Genomic DNA, 21,182 nt, shown 5'->3' with positions numbered 1-21,182 from the left:
AAGGTGGGTACTGGATAGGCATAGGTTTAGGTAAGGAGAGGCTCATGAGTGGAGGTGGGGGAGCGGCTGGGAACGTATTGGGTGCTAATGGGGCTGCTGGGGTGGGTGTCGGTCGTGGCTTACGTTCCCGTTCCCTGTGTTCTGCATAGGCCAGTCTATCACGGTTGAGTTTTTAAGTTTAGTTTCAGTGGTATCCTGTTCAAATGTTTTGAGTCTAGTGGTGAGGTTGGAAAAAAGGGGATGATACTGGGGTGTTAACCTATGTTGGGCTATAAAATCTTTACATTCAATAATGATGGGTTGTAATTCTACGACAAGGGATTTTCTCTTTTTAATGATTCTTTCCATGATTCCCTGAGTGCAGCACTCTAAGTAATTGTAAAATTCTGTAGTCTTTTGGAAATGCGGATAAAGTTTTAATTTGTATTCCATCAGGAGAAATTTTTTCATTGATATATACCTTTTTTAAACCCGTAGATGCAAATAATTATATTCACTACCATAGTTTTCACCATCGCCCCTGGACGAAAAAACACCCCGTACAGTCAATATAAAAGGATCTACCGTAATTGCACAGACTTACAGGTATACAACACTCAATCCAAAATGTTAACAAAGAAATTCACAGACCGTAAATACCCCAAAAAACTATTACAGGATGCACATCAAAAAGCAAAAACTCCCAACCCCCCACATCTGATCACCAATACCCAAACGAATAATACACCCCGATTTATCACCAAATACAGCGCCCAACACTCATCTATTCGTAATATCCTACACAAGAGGTGGGAAATCCTCTTGCAGGATCCCCACCTCCAATCCATCATACCCCCTAAACCAGCCGTCACCTACAGACGCGCCCCTAACCTCCGGGGCCTACTAGCCCCCAGCAAACTACGCCAACCTCACACAGATCTCGCCTCCAATCCTACTAATTCACCAACGGGTTGCACTGCTTGCAACCACAAGAGGTGTTTAGCCTGCAAGTTCATTAATCAGACCACCTCCTTCCGATCTCAGGTCATTAATACAGAATACCAAATCAAAAACTGCATCACCTGCGAATCAAAATACATTATTTATGTCATCTCATGCCCATGCCAGCTTCAGTATGTGGGCAGAACCACTCAGCCCGCAAGAAGTAGAATAGGACAGCATAAAAGAAATGTACTCAATAAATACCCTCTCCACAGTGTGTCACGCCACTTCACTACCCATCACGACAGTAATCCAGATTTTTTTCGTATTACACTGATCTAAACTATTCCACAGAACCGTTCAAATCCTTTTGAGCTCTTAAAATCCCGAGAAATGTATTGGATACAGATATTGAAATCTATAACTCCAGGCGGTCTGAACGAACAGCTGGAGAAAATTTATTAACCAATCATCCTAGCAGTCACTAATCTCTCTTTCTCTTTTTATTTGTCCTCTCTTTCACTTGTCCATTAATACTCTGGTTGATATTGGTCATATACACGAGATCTCATGTGAAAAAGTGACATTTGTATTAATAAGATTTTATTAATTTTACATAGTTCCAATCTTTTTTATATACTATATATTTTTATATGCTTCTTATCATAGCACTGTATAGAGATAAATACAATTTTTCTTGACCATCACTGTTCTTATAATGTTTATGATATTTTTTATATATACACGCTTGGTTTTATATTTTCTGCTTAAAATTGGTCAAAACCAATAATCTAAGCCGTATAAAGATTTATTGGTTCTTGCTGTAATCCTGTTTGTCTATTGTATTAGAATACATCCTGCGTGCAATGTTTTATTTACAACAGCAGGGGTCAGCAATGTTCTTTTTTTTTTTCCCATGACAGTGAGTCACGCTGATTATAGTTAAGATTTCCACCTCAATATGGGATTAACTTTTCATCACAGTCACAAGCTTAACGTTTGTTATTGAGACCTTTTAAATATATTCCGAACACACTTTATGCTATTCACACTATCTGGCAACCTCCTATCTAACAAACCTTCCCTTTTTCCCTATACCAACATGGCCGCACGAGTTTATGCACAATCCCCGCCCACTCCCACCTCATTGGCCACCAAATTTTCCCTCCTTGCCAAACACCTCCTCCACATCACCCCGCCCCTATTACATCACTAATCACTTGATTATACTCCCTATATAAACTGTCATTTGCAACAGACCGGCACAGAGGTGCCAAGCGTATTTTGGACTCCGTGCTGGTAAGTGACCATTTCCTATTTTCCAACAATTTTTTGCCTTCACCCCATCTTACTCCTTACCTATCACTCCCTCCCCCCTGTTAGAAACCATTACCTCTCTCCTACCTGTTAACTGCCCATTCCCCCCCCCCCCCCATTCCAATTTTTTTCCCCTCCCCCTATACAACATTAACTTTTACCTATCGCACTATAGTTTTCTATCTTAGGGATAAGGTTTCATATATATATATATTTGGGATATTACAGATTGACATGAAAATCGCTCATAAATACATTGTTTATGGTTATTGAAATAATTATATAACTTTGGATTTTCAGACCTTGTCCCACCTCATACCAGTATTGATAACATATATATTTGGTGTCTTCGCTACACATTATTTATTGATACAGATTGTATAGTTCATAACTCCAAGGTCACGGTATTAGATCCTCTTATGTATAAGTCACGGTTGTCAATACCACCTTATTGTCATACTGTTACGCTACACACACGGTCTTCTAATTGTTGCTTTTTATTTCTGTCGTCATTTTTTTGTGTATCACTCCTGTTGTTTATTGCCTGAGAAAGCGGGATTTTGCCCGTGAAACGCGTTGCAACTTGTCTTTGGAGTATATAAATAAATTATTTATTACTTGAATCGACAGTACCTGTGTCTGTTTGGGGTTGGCTGGTCCACCACCGCATCACGAACGTTTTAAACGTTTTAGTGACTTTTATCCTACTGGCGCCTCTGTACAGCTCTACACAGATATACACACACACACACACACACACACACACACACAACTGCAAAGTGGGGTGTGCGTAATTATTCGACCCCCTGAGTCAATACTTTGTAGAACCACCTTTTGCTGCAATTACAGCTGCCAGTCTTTTAGGGCAGTGGTTCCCAACCTTTTCCGGGCCGGGGAACACTTTCTGACCATATTTTTCTCCGGGGAACGGCGGCGGGGGGGGGGGGGGGGGGGCGGCGGCGCGGGTGTTTGCGCGTCCTAGTGGACAGTGCCGTGCTATTGGGGGGGGGGGGGTATTTCGGCTGCATAGCTAGCATAGTTGCCCCAGTATAGGGAGTTTAGTTGCCCCAGTATGGTTAGTATAGTTACCCCAGTATAGTGCCCCAGTATAGCTAGTATAGTGCCCCAGTATAGCTAGTATAGTCCCAGTATGGATAGGTAGTGCCCCAGTATAGCCAGTAAAGTGCCCAGTATAGCTAGTATAGTACCCAGATAGCTAGTATAGTGCCCAGTATAGCTAGCATAGTGCTCAGTATAGCTAGCATAGTGCCCAGTATAGGTAGGTAGTGCCCCAGTATAGTGCCCAGTATAGCTAGTATAGTTGCCCCCAGTATAGCTAGTTTAGTTGCCCCCAGTGTAGGTAGTTTCGTTGCCCCCAGTATAGCTAGTTTCGTTGCCCCCAGTATAGCTAGTTTAGTTGCCCCCAGTATAGCTAGTACAGTTCCCCCCAGTATAGATGCCCAGGAGGGGGGGGAAGCAGCGCTAGAAGGAGGGGCAGTGGAGGCAGCGGTGGGGAGGGGGGAAATATCCCCCCCCCCTCCCTCACCTGGGACCCCTCCTTCTGCCTCTCTCCCCCTCCGTTTAGCAGTGGCAAGTGCAGCTCGGCGGCGGGGAGGCATACGGAGAATTACTCACCACTTCTGCGTTCCAAGCGCCGGCAACGTCATGTCGTCACACATCTCCGCCTTCAATACCGCCCACTGTGCTTCCGCTAATCAGGAAGAACAGTGGGCGGCATTGAAGGCGGAGATGTGTGACGACATGATGCTGCCGGCGCTTGGAACGCGGAAGTGGTGAGTAATTCTCCGTATGCCTCCCCGCCGCCGAGCCGCACTTGCCACCGCTAAACGGAGGGGGAGAGAGGCAGAAGGAGGGGTCCCAGGTGAGGGAGGGGGGGGATATTTCCCCCCTCCCCACCGCTGCCTCCACTGCCCCTCCTTCTAGCGCTACTTCCCCCCTCCTGCACCCTAAAGTAGGTACAGGTCTGGCGAGAGGCCAGACCTGTACGGCACACCGGGCAACATGCCGCGGCACACTAGTGTGCCGTGGCACACTGGTTGGGAAACACTGTTTTAGGGTATGTCTCTACCAGCTTTGCACATCTAGAGAATTAAATCCTTGCCCATTCTTCTTTGCAAAACCGCTCCAGCTCAGTCACATTAGATGGTCAGCGTTTGTGAACAGCAGTTTTCAGATCTTGCCACAGATTCTCGATTGGATTTAGATCTGGACTTTGACTGGGCCATTCTAACACATGTAGATATGTTTTGTTTTAAACCATTCCATTGTTGCCCTGGCTTTATGTTTAGTTTTTTTTCATTGTCCTGCTGGAAGGTGAACCTCCGCCCCAGTCTCAAGTCTTTTGCAGTCTCCAAGAAGTTTTCTTCCAAGTTTGCCCTGTATTTGTCTCCATCCATCTTCCCATCAACTCTGACCAGCTTCCCTGTCCCTGCTGAAGAGAAGCACCCCCCGAGCATGATGCTGCCACCACCATATTTGACAGTGGGGATTGTGTGTTCAGAGTTATGTGCAGTGTTAGTTTTCCACCACACATAGCGTTTTGCATTTTGGCCAAAAAGTTCCATTTTGGTCTCATCTGACCAGAGCACCTTCTTCCACCTGGTTGCTGTGTCCCCCACGTGGCTTGTGGCAAACTGCCAACGGAACTACTTATGCTTTCTGTTAACAATGCCTTTCTTCTTGCCACTCTTCCATAAAGGCCAACTTTGTACATTGCATGACTAATAGTTGTCCTTTGGACAGGTTCCCCCACCTGAGCTGTAGATCTCTGCAGCTCGCCCAGAGTCACCGTGAGCCTCTTGACTGCATTTCTGATCAGCGCTCTCCTTGTTCGGCCTGTGAGTTTAGGTGGATGGCCTTGTCTTGGTAGGTTTACAGTTGTGCCATACTTCTTCCATTTCTCAATGATCGCTTGAATAGTGCTCCGTGGGATGTTCAAGGCTTTGGATATATTTTTGTAGCCTAAGCCTACTTTAAATTTCTCAGTAACTTTATCCCTGACCTGTCTAGTGTGTTCTTTGGACTTCACGGTGTTGTTGCTCCCAATATTCTCTTAGACAACCTCTGAGGCCATCACAGAGCAGCTGTATTTGTACTGACATTAGATTACACACAGGTGCACTCTATTTAGTCATTAGCACTCATCAGGAAATGTCTATGGGCAACTGACTGCACTCAGATCAAAGGGGGCCGAATAATTATGCACACACCACTTTGCAGTTATTTAGTTGTAAAAAATGTTTGGATTCATGTATGATTTTCGTTCCACTTCTCATGTGTATACCACTTTGTGTTGGTCTTTCATGTGGAATTCCAATAAAATTGATTCATGTTTGTGGCAGTAATGTGAAAAAATTTGGAAAACTTCAAGGGGGCTGAATACTTTTGCAACCCTATGTATGTATGTATGTGTGTATGTGTGTGCGTGTATGTATATATGTGTGTGTGTGTGTGTGTGTGTGTGTGTATATATATATATATATATATATATATATATTTATATATTTGTGTGTGTGTGTGTGTGTGTGTGTGTATGTATCTGTATATATATATATATATATATATATATATATATATATATATATATATATATATATATATATATATGTGTGTGTGTATATATGTATATATATACATATATATATATATATATATATATATATATATATATATATATATATATATATATATATATATATATATATATATATATATATATATATATATATATATATATATTTTTTTTTTTGTGTGTGTGTTAGAAGAGGGTAATACCCAGGTGTTCACTGCATCCATCAGAAGCTCATATATTGAATCTGGTACACCTTGGAGCTTGTTATACTTGTCAAACTTTTATTTACATCATAGTTACATAGTTATTTGGCCTGAAAAAAGACATACGTCCATTGAGTTCAACCAGAAAATAGAATATAAGACTAGTCTGCTCCCTCATACAGTATATCCCTGTGTTGACCCAGGAGAAGGCGAAAAAACCCTCACAAGGCATGGTTCAGTTAGCTCCAAAAGGTAAAAAAAATCCTTCCCAACTCCAGATGGCAATCAGATAAAATCCCTGGATCAACACCACCAGGAATTACCTAGTAATTATAACCATGGATGTCTTTAAATGCCAGGAAAGCATCTGAGCCCCCCTTAAACGCAGATATAAAATTTGCCATAACTGCTCTCTGTGGCAATTCATTCCACATTTTTATCACTCTTACTGTAAAGAACCCTCTCCTAAATAAATGGCTAAAACTTTTTTCCACCATGCACAAATGCCCTCTAGTACTTTGCAAAAGCTCATCTGCCAAGCTGTTATATTGCCCTCTGATGTGTTAATGCATGTTAATTAGATCTCCTGTAAGGTGTCTTTTCTCCAGACTAAATAAGGTCTATGTATCTAGAGCCTCATCTACACGGGTAGATGAGGCGGCGATGTGGCTTATCAATCGAGCCGCTGATGCGGCTCGATTGATAAGATCCGACAGGACGGATCTCCCCACCGCCGATTACCTGCTCGTTCCCCGCAAGGAACAATGGCAGGGAATCGAGCGGAAGATAAGCGGCGCCGGCGGGGATGAGCGGGAATCGAATCCGGCACACGCGGGGCGAGCGGGGACGCGGAAGAGGCGATCTGGCAGCTAATCGAGCCGCCGGATCGTAGCCTCATTTACCGGTGTAGATAAGGCTTAACCCTTCTTGTTAAGTGAGATACCCATCCCTTTAAGCAATTTTGTTGCTTTTTACTGCAGAATCAGAATATCTTTATTTCACCAAGCACGATCAGGTCGTGCCCGGAATTGGTTTCGGCAGGTGCAGGGCTAGTGTGAAACAGGACATACAAACAAACAATATTTAAAGAAAAATACAGCAGTTAAAACATAGCAAAATATTGAGTTGGCCGCTAATTTTGAACGGTGTGAGAAGAGTCCATAGAGTTCAAAGAGTTAACAGCTGAAGGGAAGAAGCTGTTCCTGTGCCTTGTCGTCCTGGTTTAGATGGACCGGAATCTACGTCCCGAGGGAAGTTGGCTGAAGAAGCGGAAGCCCGGGGGAGATTGATCCTTGATGATCCTCAGAGCTCTGGAGCACAGTCTGGAGTTAAAAAGTTGATCCACGGTGGAAAGAGGTTTTGCAATGATCTTTTCCGCTGATCTTATGACCCACTGTAGCTTGAGTCTGTCTTTAGTGGAGGAGCAGAGGACAGATTCGATCGTGGCAGTGTAGAAGCTCATCAGAAGTTCCTGGGCCATGCCGAACTTCTTTAGTTGGCGGAGGAAAAATAGTCTCTGCTGGACTTTTTTCTGGGTGGAGGTCGGGTTTGCTTTCCAAGTCAGGTCTTTGGAAATTGTAGTGCCTAGGAGGCGTGCACAATGGACGCTTACCACTTCCGTGCCATCAATACAGTTTGGAGGCGGGGTGGGAGCATTTCCTTCTGAAGTCGACAATCAGCTCAATGGTTTTTCCAGTGTTGAGGACCAGACCACTCACCCTACACCACTGGCAAATTCTTTCAACCTGGTAGCGGTACTCCTGCTCATTATTCCCAGAGATGAGACCCACTATGGTAGTATCATCTGAGAACTTGATAACTTTAACAGAGTTCGCCGTGGACCTGCAGTTGTTTGTATAAAGGGAGAACAGGAACGGCGACAACACACATCTTTGATGGGCCCCTGTGTTGGTGGTCCTTGGTTGCGAGGTGATAGTGTCCAGCTTGACGGCCTGGGATCAGTTAATAAGAAAGTCCATGATCCACAGGCATAGGGTGGGGTGGACCTTGAGAGTAGCAAGGTTCTCTTGAAGAATTTGGGGGCTGATGATGTTAATCGCTGAGCTACAACAACAAGTAACATTTGTAAAGCGTTTTTATCCCATGGGACTCAAAGCGCATAAGCATGGCTCCGACCATCGTGGTAGAGAGGAAGAATTTTATAAGTCTGGAAATGCCAGGCTAAACAGGTGGCTTTTCAGTCTAGATTTGAATAGCTACAGGGATGGTGCTGTCTTTACTGGGTGTGGCATGGAGTTCCAGAGAGTAGGGGCAGCATGACAGAAGGCGCTATCTCCAGATTTTTTGAGGTGCACTCTGGGAGTGACCAAGTTTATAGAACTTGCTGATCTGAGGTTGTGAGAGGTGTGGTGCAGCTTCAGCAGGTCCTTCATGTATCCAGGGCCCAGATTGTGCAGGGATTTGAATGTCAGCAGTCCAATCTTGAAGAGTATTCTCCATTCTACTGGTAGCCAGTGCAGTGAGCGAAGGATCGGTGTAATGTGACAGTGGCGAGGCTGGTTTGTTAGCAATCTGGCGGCAGCATTCTGCACTAATTGCAGGCGACGCAGGTCCTTTTTGGGGAGGCCAGCATAAAGGGCATTGCAGTAGTCCAGCCGTGATGTGATGAAGGCGTGGACTAGGGTTGGAAGATCCTCTGGGGGAATCAGATGTTTAATCTTTGCAATGTTCTTCAGATGAAAGGAGGAAGATTTAACTACAGATGAAATTTGGTTTCTGAAACTCAATGCCCCATCGATTAGTACGCCAAGGCTGCGCACAAGGTTGGAGCTGTTTGTCTGAATTCCCAATCCTGATTGGTGTTGCTTTAGGATAGAGCTGTTTTGATGGCGAGTGCTGGCTTTGGACAAACAGGACCTCAGTTTTGTCAGCATTCAGTTTCAACCAGTTATCATTCATCCATGCCTGTAGCTCAGCTAAGCAAGAGTTTATATTTGGGGTAGGGTCTGTTCCACCAGGTTTGAAGGACAGGTATAGCTGTGTGTCGTAAATACGAAGGAGGCACTCAATTGGCTTCAAACTTGCGTTTTATCAAATCCCAGTAATACACGACATGTTTCGGGGCATAACACCTGATGAAGGGGATATGCCCCGAAACATGTCGTGTATTACTGGGATTTGATAAAACGCAAGTTTGAAGCCAATTGAGTGCCTCCTTCGTATTTACTACATTGAACCGTGTGTGGAGTGGTGACCCACAGAGGGATTGTGCACCGGCAACATAGACCTGACTAGGCCTATTCCACAGGGACTCGCTGCAGTTTGCTTGTTGTGGACTATAGCTGTGTGTCATCGGCGTAGCAGTGGTACGTCAGGCCATGACGTAGGATAAGTGTACCGAGTGGCAACATGTAGATTGCAAACAGCAGAGGGGATAGGATTGATCCTTGTGGCACTCCGAATTGTAGAGGTGCAGGTTTGGACATTATAGGACCTAGGGATACTCTCTGTGTTCTGTCAGTCAGGAATGATCTGAACCACTGGAGGACTGATCCACTGATGCCACAGTACTCCTGCAGTCTGTTAAGCAGGATTTCATGGTCAACTGTATCAAAAGCCGCTGAGAGATCCAACAGGATTAGGATGGAGCATTCCCCTCTGTCCCTTGCCATGAGCAGATCGTTGTAGACTTGGATGAGGGCTGTTTCACAGCTGTGGTGTTTCTTAAAGCCAGATTGGAGAGGGTCCAGGATGTTGTTTACTGACAGCCTGGTTTCAAGTAGCAGATAGACAGCCTTTTCAATAACTTTACCTAAGAAGGGGAGGTTGGAGACAGGTCTGTAGCTGCTCATAGCATCTGGATCCATGGAAGGTTTTTTAAGAAGGGGCTTGATGATTCCTTCTTTTAGAGAGGTAGGAAACCTCCCTGCTTGCAGAGAGCAATTTACTATTTTGGGAAATGCTGGACCAAGCAGGTCAGGGCATTTCAGCATATGTTTAGTTGGTCCAGTGTCCAGGTCGCAGGTTGTCTGGCGGAGGCGACGGAGGATGTCTGAGATCTCTTCCTCACTAATACTTTTGAAGTCAGTCCAGGGTGTTAGGTTGTTTTTGCCACTATTTCCAGGAGTTGAATAAGTCTTAGGTGCTGTGGACTGAATGAGAGACCAAATAGAGGATACTTTGTCAGCAAAGTAGCAAGCAAATTTTTCGCATAGCTCCTTTGAGGGAGTTATAGTAGGTTTTAGACAGGATGGGTTACATAGTCTATCTACTGTGCGAAATAGTTGGGCTGGCCTGTTGGGGGCCTTTGCGATCTCCTGTGATAGGTAGGAGGATTTTTTCTTGGTGATCGCATTTTGGTAGCTTTCCAGGTGAGAGACAAGGGTGTGTTTATCTTTTGAATTCTGAGATTTTCGCCACTTCCTTTCTAGTCTGCGCACTTCTTTCTTTAGGTCCTTTAGTGAGCTGTCAAACCACTGTGCATGGTGAAGTGGTGTAGACCGTTTAATGCGAACTGGAGCAAGGGCGTCATAGGCAGATGACACTGCATGGTTGTACATCAGGACCATGGAGTCTGGGTGTGCGCAATGATTGGTTAATGCGTCGAAGTTGAGGGTATTCTGAACGTGCTGGGGTGAGGCATCTTTCAGAGAACGGTGTTTTATGAGTTCTTTCCCTCTGTGTTTTATCGCTGGTGCTGTCAGAGAGAAGTGGATGGTGTGGTGGTCTGACCATACCACTGGGTTTATATCCATGTGTGATATTAAAAGTCCAGAATGAAATATAACATCCAGGGTGTGCCCTTTCTTGTGGGTGGGGAGGTTGACAGCCTGAGAGAAACCCAGTTCGATCATTATGAGAAGTAGTTCACTTCCTAGGTGGGAGTCGTGATCATCTACCCATGCATTAAAGTCTCCCAGGATGATCCATCTAGGGTGTTCCACTGTTAGGCAGAATAAGAGTTCAGATATTTCCTTAAGAAAGGCTGGACCATTTTTGGGGGGGCGGTATATGAGCAATATGTTGTTGATTACTTCTGCTGACAGTTGGGCTGCAAGACATTCAAAGGTTTCAGTGGGGCCTATGGGCAGGGGCCTTATGTTCAAAGAGGATCTGAAGCATATGGCAACCCCCCCCCCCTCCCACCACCACCCTTGCGTCAAGCAGGAGGATTCTAGCATATGAACCTGGCCTATCTAGGTGATCATTGACAAGTTCCAGGCCGGCATCATCAGTGGATCTATTCGTTCTGTACGCAAACTGGAAAGGGTCCAGCAGGACCTCAGTGGATATTTTTAAGAGCGGCAGGACCATGCTTTCAGAGGTCTTCATGATGACGATGTGAGAGCCACTGGCCTGAAGTTGTTGAGATCGGATACTCCCTGTTTTTTAGGGATAGGGATAATAGTGGACCTCTTGAAGCAAGCAGGGACTTTGCCAACCTGAATTGACGTATTAAAGATGAAGCAGAGAACAGGAGCGAGCTGCCGTGCGTACGTTTTCAGACAGGCTGGTGACACTCCATCTGGGCTTGGGGCTTTCCTTGCGTTCAACCTTGACAGGTGTCGTAGAACATCCTCCTCGTTCACGGCCAGAGGTGGGAGGTTTGGAAGTGGGACATCTAGGTCAGAAGAGGTTGCGGGAGGTCTTGTGGGTGTTGCCTGGTTCTCAAATCTGCAATAGTAGTTGCTGAGGCTCTCTGAAAGCTTGGTGCTGGGAGTTGCATGCTGGGGGGGAGGGGGTTATAGTTCGTGGCAGCCTTCAGCCCCTTCCAGACAGCTCGTGAGTCCCTCGAGGAGAGGTTCTTTTTCAGTTTCACCGCATAGTTCTTTTTGGCGGCTTTCAGTTCCCTGTTTAGAGTGTTTGTTGCCCTTCTATAGTCCTCCTGGTTGCCACACCTGTATGCCATTTCCTTGCTCCTCCGTAGTTGCTGAAGTTTATTAGAAAACCATGGTTTGTCATTGGGGTAGTGCTTGCGGGTTTTTGTTGGGATACAGTTGTCCTTGCAGAGGTTGATGTACAAAGTTACGTTGTCTGCCCATTCGTCTAGGGTTGGTGCTTCCAGGGCCTTCCAGTCTGTGCAGTCGAAACAGGCTTAAAGTTGTAGTTTAGCATCATCTGACCATACTTTTCTGGATTTCAGGACCGGTTTTGCAGTTTCCAGATGTCTTCTGTAGGTGGGTATCAGATGGATGACGCAGTGGTCATATGAGCCTAGCGCTGCCCACGGGGTGGCCTTGAATGCATCTTTTAGGACCGTATAGCAATGGTCCAGAGTGTTAGCAATACTGGTTGGGCAGGTGACGTGCACCTGCTCTAAAACTGCAATATCTTTGCAGTAATGCAGCGCCCAGAACTGAATTGCATACACCAGATGCGGCCTTACTAGAGAGATAAACACGGGCTTCTAGCATCCCGAGTTTTATACTTCCCTTTTAATGCATCCAAAAATGTTATTTGCTTTAGTTGCAGTGGCTTTCCATTTAGTACAATTATTAACTTGTTGTCGATGAGTACTTCTAAGTAGAGATGGCCTGAACTGTTCGCTGGAGGAAAATTCCCAGCGAACAATGCGTGTTGGCATTGGCAGGCAAACATATGGCGCATTTGACCCACCCTCCATACATCATCATGGAGCAACGCTTTGACCCCTCACTCCAGAGTCAGCAGATACATTGCAGCTAATCAGCTATGCCTCCCTCCTGGACCACCCCCTACCCTATAAAAACGCCAGCATGGCAGTCATTTTACACTCTGCTGTGCTGTGTGAAGAAGAGTAGGGAGAGAGAGCTGTGCTGCTGAGAGTCTGAAAGACAGGAATAGCTTTAGTTAGGCCTGTGTTCTGTGTTCAGTGCAGTATCTTGCTGATCAACCACCAGTAGCCCCTGATCAACCACCAGTAGCCCCTAAGGGCTAGTTTATTTTTTTTGCTATTTTTATATTGCAGTTTTGTGTGTATACTGACTGTCGAATGCACTGACTTTAGCTGTTGGACACAGGTGTGCACACTGCTGCTAGTGCTACAGTACCTTCCATAACAGCCCTTAGCACTTTCCCTGCCAAGCATGTACAGCATACATTTTAACTGAGCTTTAACTGCCAACAACGTACTCCGTACCTTAGTTGGCAAAATGTCTCCTGGGAAGCAGCGGGGAGGGGGCCGACATCATTCCTCCCTTCCTCCACGTCCACTGGCTGCACCTATATCTGGCTACCTGTACTTGGCAGCACCTATACCTGGCTGCCTGTACTGACTGCACCTATACCTGGCTACCTATACTGACTGCACCTATACCTTGCTACCTATATTGGGGCACATATACTTAGCTACCTATACTGGTTGCGCCTATACCTTGCAACCTGTACTAGGGGCATCTATTTTAGGCTACATATACTTGCTGCATCTATATCTGGCTACCTTTACTGGCACACCTATTCCATGCTACCTACAGAGGGATGCGAAAGTTCGGGCAATGTTGTTAATCTTCATGATTTTCCTGTATAAATCGTTGGTTGTTACGATAACAAATGTCAGTTAAATATATCATATAGGAGACACAAACAGTGATATTTAAGAAGTGAAATGAAGTTTATTGGATTTACAGAAAGTGTGCAATAATTGGTTAAACAAAATTAGGCAGGTGCATACATTTGGGCACCACAAAAAAGAAATTAAATCAATATTTAGTAGATCCTCCTTTTGCAGAAATTACAGCCTCTAAATGCTTCCTGTAGGTTCCAATGAGAGTCTGGATTCTGGTTGAAGGTATTTTGGACCATTCCTCTTTACAAAACATCTCTAGTTCATTCAGGTTTGATGGCTTCCGAGCATGGACAGCTCTCTTTAACTCGCACCACAGATTTTTAATTATATTCAGGTCTGGGGACTGAGATGGCCATTCCAGAACGTTGTATTTGTTCATCTGCATGAATGCCTTAGTGGATTTTGATCAGTGTTTAGGGTCGTTGTCTTGTTGAAAGATCCAGCCCCAGCGTAGCTTCAGCTTTGTCACCGATTACTGGACATTGGTCTCCAGAATCTGCTAATACTGAGTGCAATTCATGGGTCCTTCAACTTTGACAAGATTCCCAGTCCCTGCACTGGCCACACAGCCCCACAGCATGATGGAACCACCACCATATTTTACTGTAGGTAGCAGGTGTTTTTCTTGAAATGCTGTGTTGTTTTTCCTCCATGCATAACGCCCCCTGTTATGCCCAAATAACTCAATTTTAGTTTCAGCAGTCCAGAGCACCTTATTCCAAAATGAAGATGGCTTGTTCAAATGTGCTTTAGCATACCTCAGCTCTTTGTGCTGTGGGCAGAGAAAAGGCTTCCTCTGCATACAGCATCTCCTCATGCAAAGTGCGCAGAATGGTTGAACGATGCACAGTGACTCCATCTGCAGCAAGATGATGTTGGCTGGTCCTCTTGCTGTAAGGCGCTGTTCTTTTGCCGTTCAGTCTTGCCTTGAATAGTTTTGAGGCCTCCAGCAATGTGTTCCGAGTAGGGATGCTCTCAGGAGTAATAATGAGTGGTTAAGCACTCAATTTAAATGAGCTTTAACTAGTTCAGGTGTGCGGCAGGGAGTGATGGGTTTATTTACCCATAAGTGCATGTCCTCCCTGAGCTCCAAATAGCTTGCACGCGTCCTATTGGTCACGTTGCAAGCCTCACCACCACGCATTTCTCCATCCGGCTTGAAGGAGGAAGTTTGAGCAGTGAGGCTTGCAACGCAACCAATAGGACACGTGCAAGCTATTTGGAGCGCAGGAAGAACGCGCACTTATGGGTAAATTACCCCTTCACTCCCCGCCACACACCTGAGCTCATTAAAGCTCATTTAAATCACAAATTTGTTTTGTTTAAGCACTCGATATTACTCGTGAGAGCATCCCTGGTTCTGAGCTTGTGGTCATCAAAACTACATGAGGTCTTAGCTGTTGAGGCTGGGCTGCAGATCATTGTAAATATCCAAAACAGGGGTGGGCACCAGATAGCCTCTTTGAAGCTCAATTTAAGTGACTGGAGCTGTGGATCAACATTTTAGAGTATTTATGGCAGACAATCAAGTCAAGTTGCCACCATGAAAAATTGATTGCCTCTTTAGAAATATGATGATCAAAAAAAATCAAACAGAAATAAATATCTCATTATAAATCATCCCTAGTGTTCAGCATCTCTGCCTTTGTGTTGCTTAAATCTACATAAGCCCCTTGACCCATGCTGTGTCCAATAAGCACACATTCATTAGTAATAAAGTGGATTACATAAATAGAAAAGTATGCCTTATAAAGGATTTTAATTACAAGATTTCCATTATTTTTCTTGCAGATATTCACAAATGTATAGATTTGTTTTGTTTATTTTAACTTTAGTGTTTTTTGTTTTTTTTCCCCTTTATTTTAAGCACCTGAAGTTCTAGGTCCAGAAAAATATGACAAGTCATGTGATATGTGGTCACTTGGTGTAATCATGTATATTTTGTAAGTACTTTTTGTGCTTTTATTACTGTCTAAAAGTCAGTTGAGAAAACGAAATTTCACATATAGGACTTAACTTTGTATTCTTATGCACACGTTTCTCTATAGTTTCTCACCGTTGTGCGATCTGGACGAAAAGCCACTAGATAGAGAAACAGTGTTTCCCTGCCACACTCGCATTAGCGGAAATGCTGCAGGTTTGGCCATGATTCGGGCTTAGTGGAAATAGGGCCTCATGGGCTCAAACCCTCTAGCAGCCTTTTCTAAGTGCTAGTGATTTGAAAAGCTCTTGCTAATGCATTGCTATGGGTGATTTTTATAAAATCACATTGCTCAAGTGGGATCACACCTACAGTGGTTTGCAAAAGTATTCGGCCCCCTTTAAGTTTTCCACATTTTGTCATATTACTGTTACAAACATGAATCAATTTTATTGGAATTCCACGTGAAAGACCAATACAAAGTGGTGTACACGTGAGAAGTGGAACGAAAATCATACATTTTACAGGTCCAAACCTGCACCTCTACAATTCGGAGTGCCACAAGGATCAATCCTATCCCCTCTGCTGTTTGCAATCTACATGTTGCCACTCGGTACACTTATCCAACGACATGGCCTGACGTACCACTGCTACGCCGATGACACACAGCTATACCTGTCCTTCAAACCTGGTGGAACAGACCCTACCCCAAAAATAAACTCTTGCTTAGCTGAGCTTCAGGCATGGATGAATGATAACTGGTTGAAACTGAATGCTGACAAAACTGAGGTCCTGTTTGTCCAAAGCCAGTGCTCGCCATCAAAACAGCTCTATCCTAAAGCAACACCAATCAGGATTGGGAATTCAGACATAAACAGCTCCAACCTTGTGCGCAGCCTTGGCGTACTAATCGATGGGGAATTGAGTTTCAGAAACCAAATTTCATCTGTAGTTAAATCTTCCTTCTTTCATCTGAAGAACATTGCAAAGATTAAACATCTGATTCCCCCAGAGGATCTTCAAACCCTAGTCCACGCCTTCATCACATCACGGCTGGACTACTGCAATGCCCTTTATGCTGGCCTCCCCAAAAAAGACCTGCGTCGCCTGCAATTAGTGCAGAATGCTGCTGCCAGATTGCTAACAAACCAGCCTCGCTACTGTCACATTACACCGATCCTTCGCTCACTGCACTGGCTACCAGTAGAATGGAGAATACTCTTCAAGATTGGACTGCTGACATTCAAATCCCTGCACAATCTGGGCCCTGGATACATGAAGGACTTGCTGAAGCTGCACCACACCTCTCACAACCTCAGATCAGCAAGTTCTATAAACTTGGTCACTCCCAGAGTGCACCTCAAAAAATCTGGAGACAGAGCCTTCTGTCATGCTGCCCCTACTCTTTGGAACTCCCTACCACACCCAGTAAAGACAGCACCATCCCTGGAGCTATTCAAATCCAGACTGAAAAGCCACCTGTTTAGCCTGGCATTTCCAGATTTATAAAATTCTTCCTCTGTACCACGATGGTCGGAGCCATGCTTATGCGCTTTGAGTCCCACGGGAGAAAAGCGCTTTACAAATGTTATTTGTTGTTGTTGTTGTTGTACATGATTCCAAACATTTTTTACAAATATATAACTGCAAAGTGGGGTGTGCGTAATTATTCAGCCCCCTGATTCAATACTTTGTAGAACCACCCACCTTTTGCTGCAATTACAGCTGCCAGTCTTTTAGGGTACCGGTATGTCTCTACCAGCTTTGCACATCTAGAGACTGAAATCCTTGCCCATTCTTCTTTGCAAAACAGCTCCAGCTCAGTCAGATTAGATGGACAGTGTTTGTGAACAGCAGTTTTCAGATCTTGCCACAGATTTTCGATTGGATTTAGATCTGGACTTTGACTGGGCCATTCTAACACATGGATATGTTTTGTTTTAAGCCATTCCATTGTTGCCCTGGCTTTTTGTTTAGGGTTGTTGGAAGGTGAACCTCCGCCCCAATCTCAAGTCTTTGGCAGACTCCAAGAGGTTTTCTTCCAAGATTGCCCTGTATTTGGCTCCATCCATCTTCCCGTCAACTCTGACCAGCTTCCCTGTCCCTGCTGAAGAGAAGCACCCCCAGAGCATAATGCTGCCACCACCATATTTGACAGTGGGGATGATGTGTTCAGAGTGATGTGCAGTGTTAGTTTTCTGCCGCACATAGCGTTTTGCATTTTGGCCAAAAAGTTCCATTTTGGTCTCATCTGACCAGAGCACCTTCTTCCACGTTTGCTGTGTCCCCCACATGGCTTGTGGCAAACTGATAATGGGACTTCTTATGCTTTTCTGTTAACAATGGCTTTCTTCTTGCCACTCTTCCATAAAGGCCAACTTTGTTCAGTGCACAATTAATAGTTGTCCTATGGACAGATTCCCCCTACCCGAGCTGTAGATCTCTGCAGCTCGTCCAGAGTCACCATGAGCCTCTTGACTGCACTTCCGATCAGCGCTCTCCTTGTTTGGCCTGTAAGTTTAGGTAGACGGCCTTGTCTTGGTAGGTTTACAGTTGTGCCATACTCCTTCCATTTCTGAATGATCGCTTGAACGGTGCTCCATGGGATGTTCAAGGCTTTGGAAATCTTTTTGTAGCCTAAGCCTACTTTAAATTTCTCAATAACTTTATCTCTGACCTGTCTGGTGTGTTCTTTGGACTTCATGGTGTTGTTGCTCCCAATATTCTCTTAGACAACCTCTGAGGCTGTCACAGAGCAGCTGTATTTGTACTGATATTAGATTATACACTGGTGCACTCTATTTAGTCATTAGCATTCATCAGGCAATGTCTATGGGCAACTGACTGTACTCAGACCAAATGGAGGCTGAATAATTACGCACACCCCACTTTGCAGTTATGTATTTGTAAAAAATGTTTGGAATCATGTATGATTTTTGTTCCACTTCTCATGTGTACACCACTTTGTATTGGTCTTTCATGTGGAATTCCAATAAAATTGATTCATGTTTGTGGCAGTAATATGACAAAATGTGGAAAACTTCAAGGGGGCCGAATACTTGCAAACCACTGTATTGCATTACATTATCAAGTCCTCATGCATCTATGTTTGGGACACTTGCTTGAACGAATTGCCCTTACTTTGCCTCATCGAGTTTGATACATTATCTTTTGATAAGACTTACTGTTGAAGCAGGTAATTGGGGCGTCAATAAATATTGGTAGTAGGTGGTGCAAATACTGGCGGAGAGAGTTTTTAGCGCCGAAGGCAGCACAGTTGACAGAGATTGAGGAGCAGAGAAGTAGGTTAGTTTTAGTCATCGGTAGAGGGAGGGTTAGTGTCAGATAAAGGTTCGGTCAGGTAGATATTTATTTATTGTATTTATAAAGCACCAACATATTACGCAGCGCTGATAGATATTTAGGATCTGCAGGCCACAAAGCGATCATAAATGTAACAGGCAGGACCAGTGTAGGTAGCAGATGTGCCTCGTCCTCAAGATGCAAAATAAATTTGCATAAAGTCACAAAGTGCTGCAATTCATCATCTCTATTCAAACGGAGAAAAAAAGAAAAAGAAAAATGGCCAAACAGTACCACCTATTGTTCAAAAGTTGTACCACAATATTTATTAAATCAATCAACTATTAAATCATATGTTTAAAACCAAGATATACTTGCTCTTTCCATATCTGTTAAGCAGAGCTTTCTAGCATGCCCAAAGCGGTTCACAATGGAGCCCCTCTATTGGAGAACCCGAGTTTACTCACATGATCTAAAGTACAATATGTATTTTTGTCACAATGAAAAAATGTTAGTGCAAACAGTTTTCAAAAGCCAGCCAAAAAAAAGTAGTAACCATGTAGTCCAAACAATAAATGCAGCAATGCCGAAACTGTTTACAGGGAATGAATTCATGCACACGCAAGTCATAAACGACTGAAGCCCTTTACTGCAAACAGTTTGGTGGTCATATATGCCACTCAAGTAGAAAAGCAAAATGTTTATTGAATATAATCAAAGAATGATCAGACTGAGGGTGCAAGCAATGCTAAAGCGGGTCGTCGACCCCCCCCCCCCCCCCCCCCAAAACAACAAAGTAACAAAAAAAAGTCTGCAGGGTGCATATTGTAGCTAATATTGTCAACCTGTCAGCATGCCAGAGTGCTAGTGCCTTGGCCGCAAGGTGGGCCTATCCTCAGCCAACTCGCATATAGTACCATGCACTATGATTTAAAAAGACAGGTATGCAATCCTATTCAATGTCAATAGCAAATGAAAAGATAAGGGTATCTTATATCTTATATAAGGGTATCGCATATATTCAAGGGTAGTGCAATATATACAGTGTTACAAAACTTGCTCTACATGTTTCACTCAATAGAGCTTCGTCAGGAGCTAATATAGCACCACATCCCCATAGAAACAGCCCAGTCTATCAGCGGCAGCACTAGGTGCAGGCCTTTGTGTCACAGTGTCATGGAACGTGTACGCACCATGCTTGTTCTGCAGTGTGACGTCTGACATGGTGGCCATTGTTTAGAGGCTGCCATAGCAACCTGCTTAGTCTACTGGCTGCCTTCACATGCTGCTGGGCAAACTATCCATTATCCATAAATGTGCATATGGTTTGCAGTACATGGAGCACCCCTCCCATCAGAACAGTCAGAACAGTATAAATCTGGTGACTTAAACCATGCTATACAGCTGGTAACAGTAAAACGTGTTTGCTAGGCTAACAATTTTGCCTATTATGGTGCCAAGCATCCCAGTCAGCGCACAATAACAAGCAGTACATAAAGAGATAGGAGCATATAAACCTTGATCAAATAAATTAAGGTATATGGGGCGGGCATACAAAAGAACGACCTCATATAGTAGGCATAGGGCAGGTGGGGGGGGGGGGGGGGCAAATATGGCCATTCAGCACTGTAATAAACTGGGGGGGGCGCAGACTAGCAAATGTATGCATAATACTTAATAGATCACAGAATCAATGTACATTGAAAATTCTGTATAGTAGTTCGTAGTTTGGGGAACGTTTGGGGCATCCGGTTATAAGATGATGGCCAGGGTGAAATTTTCATTCAAGCCCTTAGGGGCCATCATGTCCAATCGGAAGATCCACTCTGATAATAACAATTTCCTGTCGAGGTTGCCACCCAGAACTCCTAATTTCCACTGTTGGTCACCCCAGAACATAATTTAGTGTCTGTTTGACCTTTATGTGTCGGGCCGATGATGCCTCCCTCTTATGATTAATGCCCCCAATGTGTTCCTACACCCTTTCTTTTAGTGGCTTTTTTGTTTTGCCAATGTACCGTTTATACTCGCATATAAGCCGGGTCGGCTTATATGCGAGTATATACGGTACATTGGCAAAACAAAACTGCATATAAGCCGACCCCCAACTTTTCCATGAAAACCCAGGGAAAAATAATTGACCCCCATATAAGCCGGGGGTAGGAAATGCTGGATTGGTGCAGGTCGCGTGACCCCCCCCCCCCCCCCCCCCCCCAGTGTGTCCCAGTATAGCTAGTATGGTGCCCAGTATGGGTAGGTAGTGCCCCAGTATAGCTAGTATAGTGCCCAGTATAGCTAGTATAGTGCCCCAGTATAGCTAGTATAGTGCCCCAGTATAGCTAGTATAGTGCCCCAGTATAGCTAGTATAGTGCCCCAGTATAGCTAGTATAGTGCCCCAGTATAGCTAGTATGAAGTGATC

The 21,182-nt window shown here is 44.4% G+C and overlaps 1 protein-coding gene across 1 annotated transcript in view; it reads left to right on the top strand.

The window, feature by feature from the left end:
• MAPKAPK2 (MAPK activated protein kinase 2) overlaps positions 1-21,182 on the top strand; it is a 378,176-nt gene that overhangs the window by 225,015 nt on the left and 131,979 nt on the right. Inside the window, exons 5-6 of the mRNA XM_068266238.1 lie at positions 14,458-14,531; positions 15,405-15,480. Of these exons, the coding sequence (XP_068122339.1) occupies positions 14,458-14,531; positions 15,405-15,480 (150 nt within the window). The remainder of the gene's footprint in view (positions 1-14,457; positions 14,532-15,404; positions 15,481-21,182) is intronic.

The sequence above is a fragment of the Hyperolius riggenbachi genome, chromosome 2, assembly GCF_040937935.1.
Source record: "Hyperolius riggenbachi isolate aHypRig1 chromosome 2, aHypRig1.pri, whole genome shotgun sequence".
In the NCBI taxonomy this organism is placed as follows: domain Eukaryota; kingdom Metazoa; phylum Chordata; class Amphibia; order Anura; family Hyperoliidae; genus Hyperolius; species Hyperolius riggenbachi.
Note: the sequence above shows the minus strand (reverse complement) of the source record. Positions and strands in the feature narration are given on the sequence as shown.